Genomic DNA, 18,062 nt, shown 5'->3' with positions numbered 1-18,062 from the left:
GCAAAGCAATTTAAACCACTTTTTATTTATTTTTTATACATTTTTTTATAAGGGGTAGTTTTCCCCTCTAAGGGTAAAAAGTACACTTTGGGAGAGGCAGACTTTGAAGAGGATTGTAAGTAGAGCCTAATTACAAAATGTGCAAAAAAGTAAACGATAAATAAGATAAATTTGTCATTTTTATTCATTTTGATAAATACAAGGGATGATCTACGGATAAAGGGGATGTTTTTTGGGATTGAATGATGTTTCAAAGTATTTTTAACATAATTTATTATACTCAATCCTGCAAAGCACTTTGAAACACTTTTGAATTGTTTTTATTGCATTTTTCTAATAACGAGTAATTTTCTCCCTTAATTGAAAAAATAAAACATCGGCATAGGGTAGACTTTGAAGAGGATAGTTTGTAGAGCTTAATTACAAAATTCCATGAGTTTTAAGCATTGAATCTTGTGAAAATGTCGAAAAATCGTTTTTTTCATCGTAATTTATGGTAATTATTAAGAGTTGAAACATTCTGAAAATTAAACTTATAATGATAAATCATAGCACAACTCATATTCAACATAATTTATCATTCCCCACTCTTATAAAGCCCTTAAAACACTTTTTATTAATTTTTATTGCATTTTTGAACTAAGGGGTAGTTTTCACCCCCTTAGGATAAAAAGCGCCCTTCGGTATGATATAGCTATTTTGAATAGGATGGTAAGTAGAGCTTATTTCCAAAATTTCAACAAAATCGACTTAGTTACTTGGATTTCGGAGGTTGTACCCTATTTTCAGCTTCATTCCACGGAGTATTTCACCAATTTGAAGTTGTTAACTAGACTATATATTTCTTCTTTTAATAACAAATTAAAGTTGCTTGGCCTAATTTGGAACACTTTAGCGACTACACTATGATATTTATTACAATCTGTTGCACACATTGTAAAAAAACTATAACAAAAAAAGATAAAATCAAATAAAGTAACTTTTTTTTTTTTTTTACATCAACTAACTAAAAATAACTGACTTTTCTTGAGAAAAACAGTGTCTGATTGAATTGTGTAATATTTGGTTTGATAGAAAGAATATATTCAAAATGTCAAATATTAAATTATATTTAATATTAATTGTTATTTTATTTAATTTAAATCAAATTATTTTTGGTGAAATTTTGAATAATACAGAAAATGATGTAATTCTTCAAGTTCACGTGGTAAGCGAATTAAGTAATAATCGATTTATATTTGACATAATATATAGGTAATAATAATAATAATCCTTGATCCCAATAAATGGATAACGGCCTCTACTTTCACAAAAGAAAAAGTAAAGTGAAATTAACAAAATTTAAAAAACCCCCGACAAATGCGATTAATTCCTTTTAAACCCATTTTTGGAAACTTAGGTATAAAATGTTCTCAAATTCAAAAGTAACTTTAAGCATTCTTATCTGAAAAACCGCTTTTCTTTATAAATATTTTTTTCTATCAATTAATATTTAAGAAGAGTATTAAAAAAATTACAAAGTTTCACGCCAATCAAATAATGATTTCACGCTATTGAAAAATGTGTATAGAACCGTCTTAAAGAATACTTAATCTCATACAGCATACATTTATATTATAATGTAATTTTTGTCTTTTCGGAAAACAGTTTAATCATTTCAATGTTGACGGCCGCGCCCCTGATAAAAAAGTTGAATTCAATTCGAATTAAAATTGTCGAGTTCATTTCGCTTTGATTTCGAGTTAATTAAAAGGGAATAGAAATGGAAGTAGATCTTTATAAAAGATTTGCATTATTGAATCGCTTTCAAAGTCATTTAATCGAAAATTTTTCATAGCTTGGTTCTTGACTCATCATCTACACAACAGAAACACCATATAAACATGTGCAAATTGCATAAAAATATTATTTTATGTCTTAAAAAAAGTCAAGATTTTGTACAAAGAATTGTATCATTTTTTTACATTTCCTCTTCCTCTATATCTAGGCAACAATAACAACATATAAACATGTGCAAATTGCATAAAAATATTATTTTATGTCTTAAAAGTAGGCAAAATTTTGTAAAAAGGATTGTATTAATTTTTTTAGTTTCCTTTACTCTATATCTAGGCAACAGTAACAACATATATACATGTACAAATTGCATATAAGTCTTATTTTAGATCAGATTTTTAAAAAAAGTTTGAATATTTTTTCGAATTACTTTCACATTGAAGTCTTAATTCGGTTTATTTTTAAGAACTCCAACTTTTTTTTAAGTTTTAGTTCATCTAAAATTTAAAAATTTGTAATTTTAATGAATCGAATTGAATCGCTTTCAAATCGAATTTATTAACTCGAATATTCGAATTGATTAATACCCTTTTTGTATCAGGGGGGGAAACAAAATATGTTGAGGCGTTTATATAAAGACAATTGGAGCTTAAATTTGATTATTTGTTTGCTGTTTTTATTTTTAAATGGGATGGGACAGAACGAAATTAAGAAAAATTGAAAATCAGTTTTTACAGAACAGTCTAGCCAACAAGTTTAAATTGGTGAAATATAGCGATAATGGTCGTAAAAATACGTGTGATAGCTTGTTGTATTCGGAATGATGTCTAGAAAAATGATCGGATGCGTTTTTTAGGACATAAAAAATTGCAAAAGCTATAAACAATTAAAGATGAAAAAAAAATGTTTCGCCAATATTTCATATTAATATTTAAGAAATTTTAAGAAAAGACTGAAACAACTTTATAATGCAATAAATAAGCCGGAAAATACCATCAAATGTGGAAAAGTGGTGGAACAGCTCCGATTTAAAAAATTTTTGGTGTACGTGTTCCTTAGACCTTTAGGAACATTCAGCCGCACTAACCTTCGCATTACGAAAAAACTGAGGAAATTAGGGTAGTTTTCCCATCCCCAAAGCACTCCAAATTGTAACAGTGAAAAAAATCAATATTTCAACTCGAAAATCGTCTCCCGAAGGTTTTTGAGTTCGCTGATTATGAATTCGAGGTTAAAAAGCAACTAAATACAGTTGCAATCCCATTAAAACTACCCTGGGAAGTGATAGACAAAAACTATTATATTCAAAATTTTGCTTTAGAAATCGTCTCTTGTGAAGCTTTTAGGTTCGCTGTTCATTAATTCAAGGTCAAAAAGCAATTGAGGATGGTTTCAACCCCATTGAAAAAACCCCTAGAAGTGTCAATAATAAAAAAAATTGAAAATTTTGAATTTCACCTCGAAATTGTCTCTCTGCGGTTTTGAAGACGCTGATAATGAGGGCAAAAAGCAACTGAATATAGTTCCAAGCCACCCTTAGAAGTAACAGAGAAAAAATTAAAATTTTTCCTCGAATATCATCTTTCGGGGGGTTTTTGGGGTCGCCGATCACGAATATAAGGTCAAAAAGTAACTTTGATGGTTGAAACCCCATTAAAACTACCACTTGAAGTGTCAATGATAAAAAACATTGAAAATTCTGAATTTCACCTCAGAAATTGTTTCTCGCGGTTTTCGGAGTCGTTAATCATCAATATGAGCACAAAGAGACCTCAAAAACTGTCGGGAGACGGTTTTTGAAGTGAAATATTGATTTGTTTGATCTGTTACTATTTGGGAAGTTTTGGGGATGGGAAAACTACCCTAATTTTCTCAGTTTTTTTTTGTAATGCGGCTGAATGTTCCTAAAGGTCTAAGGAACACGTACACAAAAAATTTTTGAAATCGGAGCTGTTCCACCACTTTTCCACATTTTCCGGCCCATTTATTGTACTATTAAGTTAACAAAACATGCATGATTTTTTAATTTTTATGCATTATTTGTGAACTAAAAAAAAAAAAAAAAAATATTATTAACAAATAAAAATTAACAAAGTAGGAATTAAAATTTTTTAAATTCTTTTGACGTGATATTGTTAAGTATATTGTATATATATATATAAAAAGGGTTCCACAAAGCCAGAAAATTTTATTTCAATTATTTAAAATTTTTTTTAGTTTACTTACATAATTATAGTTATAATATAACAATGTTTAACGAAAATTTTTTCTTCTGGCATTTTCGTTTCTTCTTTTGAAAAGTTTTTTAAAACTGTAAAACTTATGTGCAATAATCAATCTTTCCAATTTTTGAAGAAATTTAAAATTAAAATTACAAATTTAAAATCAATTAAATTATTATGAAATTTTTTTTTTCATCAAATCAGTAATAAACAAACACTCTGGAAAATTTAATTATTTTGTTAAAATTAAAAACAAAAAATTATTTTTAGAGTTTTCGTCACGGGGATCGAACAATGAATTTTTCTGAGTCTTATCCAACTGATCCTAATCGAAATATATTAGATAAGACTATTTATCCTTTATCCGAAGGCCAATTGACAAATGTAAGTAAATTTTAGTGTTAAAATCCATACTCCTACATACCTAAATAGAATCACGTGACATTTATCAGTCAATGTATCAAACCGAACTGGATAGGTACTAAAATTATCGGTTATTGCTCAGTTTAAGATACATCCACTGTTAGAAGAATACATCCATTAACATCCTATTGATGTAAGACTATCGGGTTTTAGTATCTTCAGGTATAAAATTTACATTTTTTTTAGGGGCAAAAATTTCCGACTGCCGACAACTTTTGGCTGAAAAATATTTTTATAAAAATCCAATCCAGTTTCAAGATAATAATGTTTATTAGCATATACACGGTGTTCTGTTATTGATAAATTTGTTCAATCACTGACTATCATTCGATAACCAGCAGCCAATGATACTAATAATCTAATGTTTTCTTGCAAAAATATAATAAAGTGGAATTTGACCAAAACCAATGAAATAATTTTTTAGTTTTTTTTTAAATGTTTTTTTTTCAAAAAATATAATCCAATGACATCAGTTTATATCCCTTCTTTACTTGGTTTTTTTAAATGAAATATACTAATATCTACTGATTATCATTGACTGCTGGTTATCGAATGATAGTCAGTGAATGAACAAATTTATCAATTTTTGGCATACCTGTAGCGCCCAAATTAGGGTTCAGATCCAAAATTGGTAAATAACTTTTTCCTTCGTCTTTATGAGCTTATTCTGTAGGCCACCGATCTGCAGGCAATAACAGTATATGTATATGTATTTGCCCGTTTCTCCAGATTTTCGAGAAAATGGCTGAATATATCAAAATTTTCAAATCTACATTTTTCTAGGAAAAAAAACTTCTGACATTTTTCGTTTGATTCTTTTTTCATAAAGTTGATGGTTTCCGAGATATTGACAAAAAACCGTTTTATTAATACATACGATATTGCATTAATTATCACAACCCCCGAGACTCCGCGTTTGTAGAGTCTTAAACTAGATGCTCTTTTTAATTTTTTTTTGCCCATGAATAAATCTACTTAAAACTATTATTTTGGACCAAATTTAGAAAGTAAGGCCTATGACCCTGATCCAGACGTCACTCACATCATTTGAAATATTAATTCGAGTTTTTGAAATATTATTTTCGAACGCGATGATGAGTTATCACAACTAAGTTGAGACGAGAGGCCACATTAAAAGCGTGATAAATTTATAAAAAATCCCAAAAAAAATTTATTCTTCTTGGGTATTACGGACGTGCGCATTTTTATTAATCGAATCAAACAATTCGCTAGTAAATTTTTCAAGAGAATCGAACGAAAGATTGTGAAGGTTTTGTAATCTTAAAACGAAGAATTTAATAAAAATTTTTAAATTAAAATTTTGATTGTGTTCTCTAGGCAGGTAAACAACGAGCTTATAAATTAGGTAAAATGCTGAGAAAACGTTACAATACATTTTTGGGAGATTTATACGATGCTGAAATAGTACAAGTATTATCCACGGATTTTGATCGTACAAAAATGACAGCTCAGTTAGTATTAGCTGGCTTATTTCCTCCAAGTAAATCTCAACAATGGGATGATCAATTATTATGGTTACCAATACCCGTTGACTATGTAAAAAAGAAAGAGGACAAAGTATGAACTGATTCAATACAAATTTTAACTTGGGGACTGGTGGCATAGTACAAGATGTGAATTTTCATTAAAAAAAAAAAATTAACCTGCCAGGTTTCTCAACGGGATAATTGGAAAAAAAATAGTAATGAAAAAAAAAAAACTGCATTTATAAATGATATTCCACATAGTCGTACCATCCCTATTTTCCTATTTGCCCTTACGAAAAATCCCACGATATTCATTATACCGCCACTATACAGGGTGTTCCGTGACTTGTAGAACATTCTTTGGGAAATTTTAAATCGAAAGTGCGTTATATTTTATGGCGGTCTGCACCAAATTAGCAGACCGTCAATCGTGAAACGTTCTAAAAAAACATTATTTCAGAGCTTTTCTAGAGCAACGAGTCATTTAGCCGGCTTCTGACGTTTACATTATATGAGGAAATTGGCACCAGTCCTCTAGTTGTTAGCAACTATTAGTGTTTTATAAATAACTTATATTTAATAGTTCTTAAGACGACAAAATAAATTTTGTCCAACTTATATTCATGAATTAAAACGTGTGCTCAACGAATCAACCGTAAAAATTTTGACTGATAATAAAGATTTGATTGAATATATTGAAAAAAATTCTGGACAAAAAATTGATTCATTAAAATTTTTACAATTTTTATTTCAAACCACTTATATCGAGGTAATATTTTATTTTTTATTTTTATTGTCTTTTTTAATGACAGAATCTTTCCTAATTTTTCCCAGGATAAAATGAATTTAACAATTCCTGAATGGATGCAAAAAATTTATCCAGAACCATTGGGTAGCTTAGCATCAAAATACTTTCAAATTGCGTACTCAAATACTTTAATGAGACGATTAAATGGAGGTATTACTTCAATTAAAATATTATTTATAGTCAAGTGTTTTATCTTGAAAAAAATGTACCTCAGATCATTTTATAGTTAGGAAGATAAAGAAAGTCGACTTACCAGAAGTAACCGCGAGAATAGTTTTCTGAGAGCTTTTTGATTTAAGGTAGTACGAGCGTCAAAGCAAGTTTAGACTTGTGGTTGAAATTATTTGCACCCTTTGATGATTTATTTTGTTATAACTTCATGAATGTAGACGAAAAATAAGAAGAAAATTTTTTGATATCTGCCTTTTTTTTCGAAATATGGAAGGCTAAATAATTAATCAAAATTTGCAATTTTTGATAATTTGAAAATTTCTCCAGATATCGAACAATTTTTATTCTTACTTTTCGTCTTATATTGTCAAGTTATAACATAATTCATCATCAAAATTGAAAATTTATATTTTTTTTAAATTTGTGTTCCTGCTACAGTGCTTATACATCCTTAATTAGTCAAGAACAATAGTTTTTTTTTTTAACTTCCCGCTAAGAGAATAGGGAAGTTATTGTTTTCACCCCGTTTTGCCAAAATCGAGTTTTCATCAGATCTCGACGTTTTAAGGTGTCAGGAAGCTTCCCTGACTACTTCCGCGAGGGTGTCTGTATGGCTGTATGTATGTATGAGCTACCCTATACATTTTTGGCTACCCTATACATTATTTAGAAGTTTTAAGTATTCCTACATACTTTTCAGAATAAGCAAAATTTTTTATAAAGACTGCCTTTTTTCCTTAAAATGAAAAATATGAAAATTTACAAGTATAGTTACCTCTATCCGGGGACACACTATATATCTGTACATCTATATTTAAAGGAACTATTTTTTAGGTCATATATGGAGGAAAATTTTAACTGATATAGAACACAAAGTTCATGGCCTATTAGAACCAAAAGGTCGTAAGATTTATCTGTATTCTGGCCACAGAAAGAACGCCATAAACTTGTTGGCAACTTTGGATTTGTGGGATACACATTTACCACGATTTTGTGCTGCAACTATTGTTGAATTAGCTTATAAAATTCAGACGAATGAATATGGTATAAAAGTAAGTGATTTATATTTATTACATTTTTTTCTGGCCTGTAAGCTTTTTTGAAAGAAAATTACTTCTAATACAATTAATGTATTATTAACTTTTAATTAATGAACTTTTTTTGATCAACTTCCCTCTCCTGTTTGTTATTGATGATAATCGAACATTAATCGAAAGAATATTAAAGGAGGAATTGGAAAAATATGGATTGTGTACTTTCCCGTTAGCACAAATATGAAGTTGCCAGAATTACCAGAAAAGTTTAATAGAATAAATACATCTGGTATAAGTATTTAGTATGTTGAAACTGAACGTTGGCAACCGTCTTGACTAGCGTGCAATGATCTTAACTTTATAAAATAGTAATAACATTAATTGTATATTTTTATTTTATAGATATATTACTTTGACCAGAAAAATGATGAACCAAATCTGTTAATAATTCCTGGATGTAATAATACATTTTGTGAATTTCATAAATTTACTGAGTTGATTAAACCGATCATTCCAGAAAATTATACTATGGAATGTGGATCAAAAGTTAATTTGGATATATATCCTTAACCATGAGTGTCAATGATCGCGTTCTCTACACTACAGTTGTACTATTACTATTATCGTTCGTTATAGTACAAATATCGCCCAAACAGCAGTTTTATGTTGACAAAATTTCATACTTTTGGTCATGAAAGCATCTTCTTACTTTATAAGCAATTCAAAGTACATTTTTAACACCACAGAAACAAGATAACAAACGTTGAAAAATATTGTAGTGATATTTAGGTTCGACAGACAGGTCTGGAAAAAGTTGGAACAGGCCTATGTCCGAAAATGGATTCTGATCAATTGAAAATTTTTATTAAGATACATGTTATAATATTTTGTAGATTGGAAATAAATGGGCTTTATAATAATTATTATTATTTGGGTTCGATAAAATAAAAAAACCTTGGGGTAACTCTTGGTAACTCATCGAACTTAACGTCTATAGATTGTCGAGCTACACAACTTTCAGGGCAAAGTCACTTGTTTGCCAGTTTTTTTTCTTCATAACGTTTTTAGTAAGTGCAACGTTTCTATTTCTTTGACATCTTGATTTTTCGAAATCTTAAGCAATCGGTGCCTCAGGCAGTTCTTGAACCGATGCATCTTTCTTTCCGCTGCTCTTAAGTTTACTTCTCAACAGAGCAACAGTATGATTATCGGTAATAGTTAAGTTTCGCGCAATGATTTCAACATTTTTGTTAACATTTGATTTAACACATTTTTCATATCGCCTAAATGTTTACATAAATCATAGTAGACTGCAAAAATATAATCAATATTATCACAAAAATGATGAAATCATTATTTTGTTAAAAAAAATAATGAAAGATATAGAACCTACTAACACTACATGCAACGAATAGTGTTATGAGTAAAATTTCTAAAATTTCTTCGTTTCTTAAAAGAAGTCGTGATAAACACAGAATCAGTGACGTTCTAGACTGTTTACAAGTATCTAAATTTTGATAGATATAATGTCACAAGTGAAACACAAGTTTTGTAAACAGGTACTAGACGTTAGTAATGCAAGCGCTAATTGCAATTTACCAAGGCAGGATAAATGCCAATTCATTGTAATGTACATAAAGCATGTACATTAAGTTGAAATATCATAAAGCATTACGATAAATTATTTAATACATAAAAATCTCGTCAAATTGTGTTTTATCCCAGGAAAATAAGTGTTTTTCTGCATAAAAAATCCAAGTGAAGTTTTTTCATCGGGATTTTTTAAATTTGGATACAAGAAATGACCTATGAAAAGTCCATTGCAAAATACGCAAAATAAATTATTCAAGGTCAAAGGTTATGTAAATAGGGTTTTTTTTCAAATATCTCGTAAACTAATAAGTTTATGGCAGTTTTAGCTATTATAAAATTAATTCGTTAGTTATAATTTTGCATAGATAAGGGTTTTTTACAAAATTTAAACAAATGTTTAAATGTAAGAAATGTTCCTTATAAAAAAATTTGGAAAACGGTTGACCCTGCAGGTCATCCCTGTAACTTCCCGCTAAGTATTGACTCATAACGTGTAACAAATTTTATCTATTCTGATGTTATATCTACTTACCCTTATCTTCCTTATTCCTTTAGCAAAAACCATGATTCACACCTAATTTTCAAGTTTATTATGTCTAGGTTTGAAGAAAAATATACTCACGGTCTAAAAATGTACCGTTTAGAAAAAAACACGCTAGACAAATAATTCGAATTAAAAAAAAAAATCATAAATTTAAATAATTAGTTTATTAGGGAATCATGACATCTTTTATACTCAAACACATATTACTCAAACCATTATTAGGCAAACATGTAAGTTTTTACAGGAGCGGAATTCCTCACGGGTCGAGCTAGTGATTATATAATAATAGTATGCAATTAAGCGAATCAGCCTTGTGTTATTAGATTTAATTGTAAGTATAAGGTCAATAATTCAATATTATGTTTGTTTTGTACTAATTGATGTTTTTTTTTTATTTAAATCTAATAATAGTGATATAGATTTAAAAATAACAAAACTTATCAACTTTAATTCAAGTGACGTTTTTATTTTTATGTTTAATTTGGTATTTCAAATATAATTTTGTATGGTAAAGGAATCATAAATTGCGTCAAAAATCTCTATTATCATACATGTAGGATCTTTGTATGTTTTCTTATCATATAAATAGTGTTAATCTGTTGCAAAAAAAATTTCTGTTGTAAAAACAAGTGAAAACAAACAATTGACTGAGTTAATTGTTAAAATACCATGCATAGTCAGTGTTGATTTCTTTATCACATTACAAGCATGTGACACATACATAACTGTTAATCAAGTATAGTACATATTATAAAATTTCCGCGTAATTGGCGCCCTCACGGGTAAACAGTGATGTTTACGAAAAAATGTTTCAAAAAAAAGTTGTTTAATTTTTGATAAGGAACATTTTTTACATTTAAACTTTTGTTCTATCTCTAACGGTTTACAAGATCCCAATTGACCCAAGAGAAGACCCAATTGACCTATGATGATCATTTACGAACTTGACCTCACTTTTTACGTCCTAAGTACGCTGTAAACATCTTGTAAACCGTTACAAGATGGGTCCTACGGACCCAAGACCTCACTTTTTACGTCCTTTTTACTTGACCTCACTTTTTACGTCCTGAGTACGCTGTAAAAATTTCAGCTCGAAATCTTTTTTCGTGGTTGAGTTATCGTGTACACAGACGGACGGACAACCGGAAATGGACTAATTAGGTAATTTTATGAACACCTATGACAAAATTTTTTTCCTAGCATCATTATTTTTAAGCGTTACAAACTTGGGACTAAACTTAATATACTATGTATATTTCATATATGCATGGTATAATGAAAAAATAATAATAACACAACAAACTCGTAATAACAACAAGAGTTACATATGATAATAAATTTTAAATAAAAAAAAAAAAAATATGAAATTCATCTAAAGAATATTTAAGTTATTTGTTTTTGAAAATTAATGATTCCATTTTTTTTTTTTTTTTTTAAATAAAATATATAGTAATCTAGTAATATTTTTGAATAAAAAAAAAAGACTTAATTATTGATTCCTTTTTTTTATTTATTTTTAATAAAATATAGTTAGGTAGTTATATTTTTGAATAAAAATAAAGACTTGTTATTTGTTGTAACGTATTTATTCCCGTTGAGGCTGTGAATCAATCGAAATCACGCTAAATTCACATTTTACGCTTTCTTTCTATGGAAAATTACACTATAATATAGCGAAAACAAGTTGAAAGACAAACCAATTATCTTTCTGCATGTAATTTGATCATATCCTCGTACGGTGGCATTACTAAAACGATGTGTTGACGTCACTGTCGTTTGAATTTACAGTTAAAAAAACCATTTTCAATAGTAAAGTACATAAAAGGTCTCGAGTTTAATTGGTTTTTACAATGTTACTTTCATCCCAAATTAATCGATAGTTTCCGGGTTACACGGATTTAAAAAATTAATTTGTTATTAACTTTTGCTTACACCACTTTATGAAAAATCTAAACACATATACGTTATCAGTGACCTAAAAACCTTCAGAAACCATTGCATCTACTCGTCCCGGTTTTACTTCCTACGAAACCCCTATCCCGCGTAAGGACTATAAACTAATAATATATTTGGTAACTAAGCAATAAAATTTTGTTTATATAATGAAATGAAAAAAAAATTTTTTTGATATCATAATTGTTTTGGAAATAATATAATTATACTAGCCAACCCTTTGCCGATTTTCTACTAAACGGACAGTTGAGTTTTTGTTGAAAAACAAAAACAAAACTGAAACTGTAATGGCCATTATATTGCCAATGTTCAAAAAGTTTGTAAAAAGTGGCGGTTTACTTTTTACGGCTCGACTTTCTGTTTTGTTTTTGTTTGTCCGTTTAGTGGAAAAACCGGCTTTAGTGGACCAGTGACAAACTATTTTTCAAATGGTTTGCTTAAAAATTTATACAATTCCCTATCGCTTTATAGCGAGTCTTAAACGTGCGATCAAAATTATTCTTTATATTTGCACGAACTTTCAAAGCATAAATCTGTTTTCAAATTTAGAGAAATTTCATTTCAAACTAAACTGTGGAATGGTAATTTACGAATTAACAATTCAGTACTCACTTGGTAACGACAAATTTCTCTAAAAGGTACTCTACCAGGAGTCAACCCTAGTATCTCAGTTGGTTAAAGCGTAACCAATTCCGTACGCGGTATGCCTAGGGTAGTGGATTCGATCCCACCGCGACAACAAAAAATTGATTTAAATAATGATTGTGATGGGCTGGTAATAACCTCTGAAAATAATTGAGGAGCTGATAAATGAAATTATCAGCAGAAAAGTAGGTAAAACACATATAAAGGTATCACAATGGACCTATGGATCTTATGACCTAGTTCTACAAGTTGATTTTTAACTCCACTAGTTGCTTTAACGAGCAGCTTTTGTTGCTATTTTTAAATAATAATCTACTTATAAACTTTGACCGGTATAATTATTTACCCTTTTTCTAACAAAAATCTCAATCATGACGTTTATATCATAACGCATTTAATTGATAAGAAATAATTAATTTTTCACAAACATTCAATTTATTTACGCATTTCAAGTTTATCTTGCCTGATTAAAAGAAAACAAGCATTCATAGTTATGACACTCATAGGTCAGACCAATAACCTCTCACTTCCTAGTTAAAATTAAACTATCGTATGAATCCTAGAAAAATGCTGAAGAAGAAAAAAGGTTAAGCAGCAAATGCTTCTTCCAATAAATTTGGTATTATATATAGAAATGTTAAGAGGTTGGGTGTAGTCAGACTTTTCAAAAAATCGTTTGCATTTTCTTAAAGTATAATATCTAAGAAATATTCTCTGAAAATTAGAAGTAAATCCGATAAATACTTTTCGAGTTATTCGATAATTAGCAAAGAGTCCTCGGCCGCTCTGGAACGTTCGAGAGCATGTATTAGCAACTGCAGCGACCGGTAGATAAGCGCCGCTAACGACAACACTCGAGAAGGTAGAATTCTACGTAGACAACATCAATGGATATTTTGAAAGCTGCTATAGCGGATAAAGGACTATTATATGAACCAGGAACAGATGTCTCGGTGTAAGTAATTAAATAATACGTATTACTTTAAGTAAATTGAGTGTAAAACTTCAAATGCGTTTTTCTCAAAACTATGTTTTTTGAACTGGTGACCACTTATACTCAAAAACCACTCGGTAGATTTCAATGAAATTTATTCAACTTTATGAAAACATGGAAAACTTGTGCCTGATTGAAGGAATTTATTTTTTTAATTTCGACTTTTTTTAAACTATTGACTGTTGTTTTTTTTCCGAAAATCTGGAAAAAGTTTTCTGGAGGTCACCATTTTATAAATATAAAAAAAAGCTTCTATCAGGCACTAGATTATCTATTAATAAAACTAATTTTTTTGTCCGATTGATTTTAGATGAATCTCCAAGGATTAGTGATGGTGGCCGTAAGGTGCTTCGGTTGGAATTGGATCAACACAAACGACCATTACTTTTAAAATTAATAAATTTTTTTTTCAAATTCCTGTCAAGTCAAGTCGAATGCTATGTATTTACTTTTATAAAATAAAATAATTTACTGGCAAAAAAAAAAAAAAAAAAATTTAAAATTGTCATTTTTTCATTTCTCTGATTGATCCTAATTCATATCATAACTATAAGGCTATGATATGAATTTGGAATGGTAGTGGAATACTGTATATTCATGAGAAAGATTATTGCATTTCCATGAGCTTTTTACTTAGTACAGGGCTTCTTAAACTTTTGTAATTCACGACCCCATTTATGATTGCGAGTTTCTTGACGACCCCATACAAATATAAAAGAAAAATAAATTAATATTTTTTGATGATTTATTTATTAGGTAACAATATACATATACATATGAAAATATATAAGTTTAGAATTCGTTTTGAAACATACAAAAATCTAAAATTAAAAATTGCACAAAAAATTATAAAATTGTATTTATTATAGTTTCAAAAATAAAAGTGGATTCTGACCGTCTTAATTCTCTCGAATATATTCAAGTAGTTGCGTGGTAAGTATTAAATTAAAGTATAAGTTAAAAATTTAATGAGATGGATGTGCCTGTTTTTTATTGCATAACAAATCAAATCTTGGTGGAATGTTTGAAACTGCTGGATGTAAAACCTCTTCAACATTTTTTATCGCTTAACGATATTGGGATATAATATGTGTTAAAGCTGTTTCTTCAGCAATAATACCTAGAAATTTTGTTGATAATTATTTCTCGGGATTATTTCGGCTTTTAGAGATTGACAAAAATAAATTTATATTTTTATTAATTCCAATAACATTTCATAATTCATAGTAAATGTTATTCAAGTTATTATAATACTCTTAATAGAAATGCAGGTACAAACAATCTTTCCGAACTAGAAGATTTTTTGATATATTTATCTACGATAATTGTTATTTTATCTTTATAACAATAATTTTACAAGTTAAAAAACATTTTCTGTTAAATTGTATTCTTACCTCTCGCGACCCCAGAATTTTGCTACGCGACCCCAAATGGGGTCGCGACCCATAGTTTAAGAAGCCCTGACTTAGTAGATGAGGTCTTCTCCATAAAGAATCAAACATAAAGCAACTACCTGCGCTGTTTACCGTCGTGAAGTTGGCCCCCGCATTTTTTGTTCCAGAATATAAACCATATGGTTCGATTGTACTCGCATTAAGATGGATTGTTCCAGAATTTCACTCTTTTGTACCACCCCATTCTCGAGATATTCAATTATATATGCGCGGGGGCCAACTTCACGCTAGCCCCCGCATTTTTTGTACTGAAATTTTAATGCTACCTTTCGGAAGAACAATCAAAATAAAGGATTGTTCCAGAATATAAAGGGAAAAAAATCAAAAATACGGGGTGGGGAGCCAAAAATATACCAACCCACTAATACAAGTTAACAAGTTACCAATTCAGTAGAATAACGCTATAAACATAGATTTCTTACAAAAGACTATAAAATTGATATTATTGTTCATTTTGAGAAATGTATACTGAAAACGGCAGCCATGGGGAGGATATTTATAAGGGTGCAATTACATGATGATGGAAAATTATGTAAATGCTACTTCTTGAGACGTTAGTACTGAGCTACTGTATGTGCCAATTGATAGATATACGTTAAAAAAGGATTTTTCCAGAATATTTAATCAATACAACTTCAAATGGGGCGTGAGGGAGCAAAAATTCACCCCCGATACAAGAGTAAGCACATAGCGCATTCGTTTGTACTGGTTTATGAATAGAATTTTTGGAAAGACCACTTATAGAATAACTTAGTTTTCAATTTTCACTACTTTTAAACCAAGAACGTAGCCACAGGGAGGTGATATATATTCGGGGGAAACCTAACCCTCGCTGTGCTGCTTCCTGTGACGTTTGTACTGGGTTACTGTATACGCCAATCGATAGATATACATTAGTAGAGGATTGTTCCAGAATATTAAATCAATTCAACTTCAAATGGGGCGTAGGGGAGGAAAATCAACCCCCGATACAAGAGTAAGCACATAGCGCATTCGTTTGTACTGGTATATGAATGGAATTTTTAGAAAGCCAACTTATAGAATAACTTAGTTTTCAATTTCCACTATTTTTAAACCACGAACGTAGCCACAGGGAGGTTAGATATATGCGGGGGAAACCTAACCCTCGCTGTGCTACTTCCTGTGACGTTTGTACTGGGATACTGTATACGCCAATCGATAGATATACATTAGTAGAGGATTGTTCCAGAATATTAAATCAATACAACTTCAAATGGGGCGTAGGGGAGGAAAATTAACCCCCGATACAAGAGTAAACACATAACGCATTCGTTTGTACTGGGCTATGAATGAAATTTTTGGAAAGAATACTTATAGAATAACTTAGTTTTCCATTTTCACTATTTTTAAACCACTTTTTGTGTTTAGTTTTTGAAAGGAACATTTTTTACATTTAAACTTTTGCTCTATCTCTAAAGGGTTAGAAGATGGGTCCTTCGGACCCAAAACCCAATTGACCTATGTTGCTCATTTACGAACTTGACCTCAAGTTCAAAATAAGCAACATAGGTCAAAAATAAAAGAAAAATAAACAAACAAAAAAATATTTCAATTTATTTTAAATATTTTTTTATGCACAAAAAATAATACATTTTTTGCCAAAAAATGATAAATTTCCCGTTTTTTGCAAAAACATGGATCAAGGAGCCAGTTTACGGGCATGCAACTTATTATAAAATCGATAGTTAATACTAAAACCTACAATTTAAATAAAAATTTAACTTTCTAGAACCCAATGGCTTAAAATGGCAGCCGTTCTGAAAAGATCATTTCTAAAAAGTGATAAATTTTCTGTTTTTTGCAAAAATATGGGTCAAGAAATCATTTTACGGACATGCAACTTCTTATAAAATCGAAAGATAATAAAAAATGCTACAATTTAAAAAAAAAATTAACACTCTAGGACCAAATGGCATAAAATGGCAGCCATTTTAAAAAAATCATAAAATTTAAAATTTTGGCCGAATTATTCGGCGAATTTAGTTAAAATTTTAACTGAAAGTTGTACGTGTTATAACCTAGTTTTGGTATAAATTTCATTAAAATCGGTCAAATATTTTTCAAGTTACAGTCAAATGAACTCATTTATCATATACATGTATAATATATATATATGTATAACTTGGGGAGGGAGGTAACAAAAACCCCCCCAAAAAAAATGTGGTGTAGTTTATAACCATTACTACAAACTTACCAAATTTAGATATGCTCCGATATCTCCTCTTTAAAATAAAAAATAAAAAAGATAAAATTTCTGAAAAAAATACCATTTTTGACGCCATTTTGTTTTTTTGACCTGTTGCACCACTCCGAGAAAGTAAAAAATTTCAAAAAATACTTATTTTTAAGTAAAAAGCAAAACCCCAAAGTTTCGTTGCCCGAACTTTTAATCCATACATAAAGCCTATTTTTATTCTACTAATACATGAGTGAGTGAGTTACAGTTGTAGTAGTTACAGTTGTAGTCATTTGAAACAATATGATTAACTTGTAGTTAATTCGCGTAGTGCTTTCCATATGGTACTTTGACTTATTAGGTATACAAAGAATATTATTTGGATAATTCAACATATAGATTGGTATCTTTCCGTTTAATATAACTTCGAAAATATTATTCTATCGTGGATTTTTATTGTGTCAATTTTTTTGCTTTTTTTCATTTATTATCATTTTTACAATTTTTTGCTTTTATAAGCTTTATTTTTCCTTCATATTTTTGGTGTTTTGATTTATTCGCCGAAAAATAAAATAATTTTTTTTTAATTTTTGATTAATTTTGTTTTTATTATATACATGTATAAATGTATGTATTTTTCGATTTTTGAGTTTTTTTTTTTGGTTTATAATTTTGTTTTATTGTTTGTGCTTTTTTTTTTTGTTCACTTATTTTTTCGTGTCGGAGTTTATTTTTAATTATTTCGATTTATTTTTGGAATT

At 29.3% G+C, this 18,062-nt stretch overlaps 2 protein-coding genes across 2 annotated transcripts; both read left to right on the top strand.

Annotated features, from left to right (window-relative positions):
* Window positions 1-1,061: 1,061 nt before the first annotated feature.
* LOC123305611 (venom acid phosphatase Acph-1-like) lies at window positions 1,062-6,623 on the top strand (the record flags this gene model as incomplete). Its single annotated transcript, XM_044887380.1, has 4 exons — window positions 1,062-1,207; window positions 4,269-4,382; window positions 5,760-5,999; window positions 6,492-6,623. Coding segments are annotated over exons 1-4 (603 nt in total), but the record flags the coding sequence as incomplete, so codon positions are not given.
* A 30-nt stretch (window positions 6,624-6,653) lies between these two features.
* LOC123305612 (venom acid phosphatase Acph-1-like) lies at window positions 6,654-8,778 on the top strand. The gene is made up of 4 exons (XM_044887381.1): window positions 6,654-6,677; window positions 6,743-6,866; window positions 7,722-7,939; window positions 8,324-8,778. The coding sequence occupies exons 2-4, from the start codon at window positions 6,749-6,751 to the stop codon at window positions 8,489-8,491; spliced, it is 504 nt and encodes a 167-aa protein (XP_044743316.1). The 5' UTR covers window positions 6,654-6,677; window positions 6,743-6,748; the 3' UTR covers window positions 8,492-8,778.
* The last annotated feature ends 9,284 nt before the right edge of the window (window positions 8,779-18,062 follow it).

The sequence above is a fragment of the Chrysoperla carnea genome, chromosome 1 (genome assembly GCF_905475395.1).
Source record: "Chrysoperla carnea chromosome 1, inChrCarn1.1, whole genome shotgun sequence".
Lineage (NCBI taxonomy): Eukaryota > Metazoa > Arthropoda > Insecta > Neuroptera > Chrysopidae > Chrysoperla > Chrysoperla carnea.
Note: the sequence above shows the minus strand (reverse complement) of the source record. Positions and strands in the feature narration are given on the sequence as shown.

Excerpts from the sequence above, each read along its gene's own strand:
- LOC123305612 (XM_044887381.1), top strand. The coding sequence starts at position 6,749 with ATGAATTTAACAATTCCTGAATGGATGCAAAAAATTTATCCAGAACCA. Across the intron at positions 6,867-7,721 it reads AATGAGACGATTAAATGGAG|GTCATATATGGAGGAAAATT; the intron begins GTATTACTTCAA and ends ACTATTTTTTAG. Across the intron at positions 7,940-8,323 it reads CGAATGAATATGGTATAAAA|ATATATTACTTTGACCAGAA; the intron begins GTAAGTGATTTA and ends TTTATTTTATAG.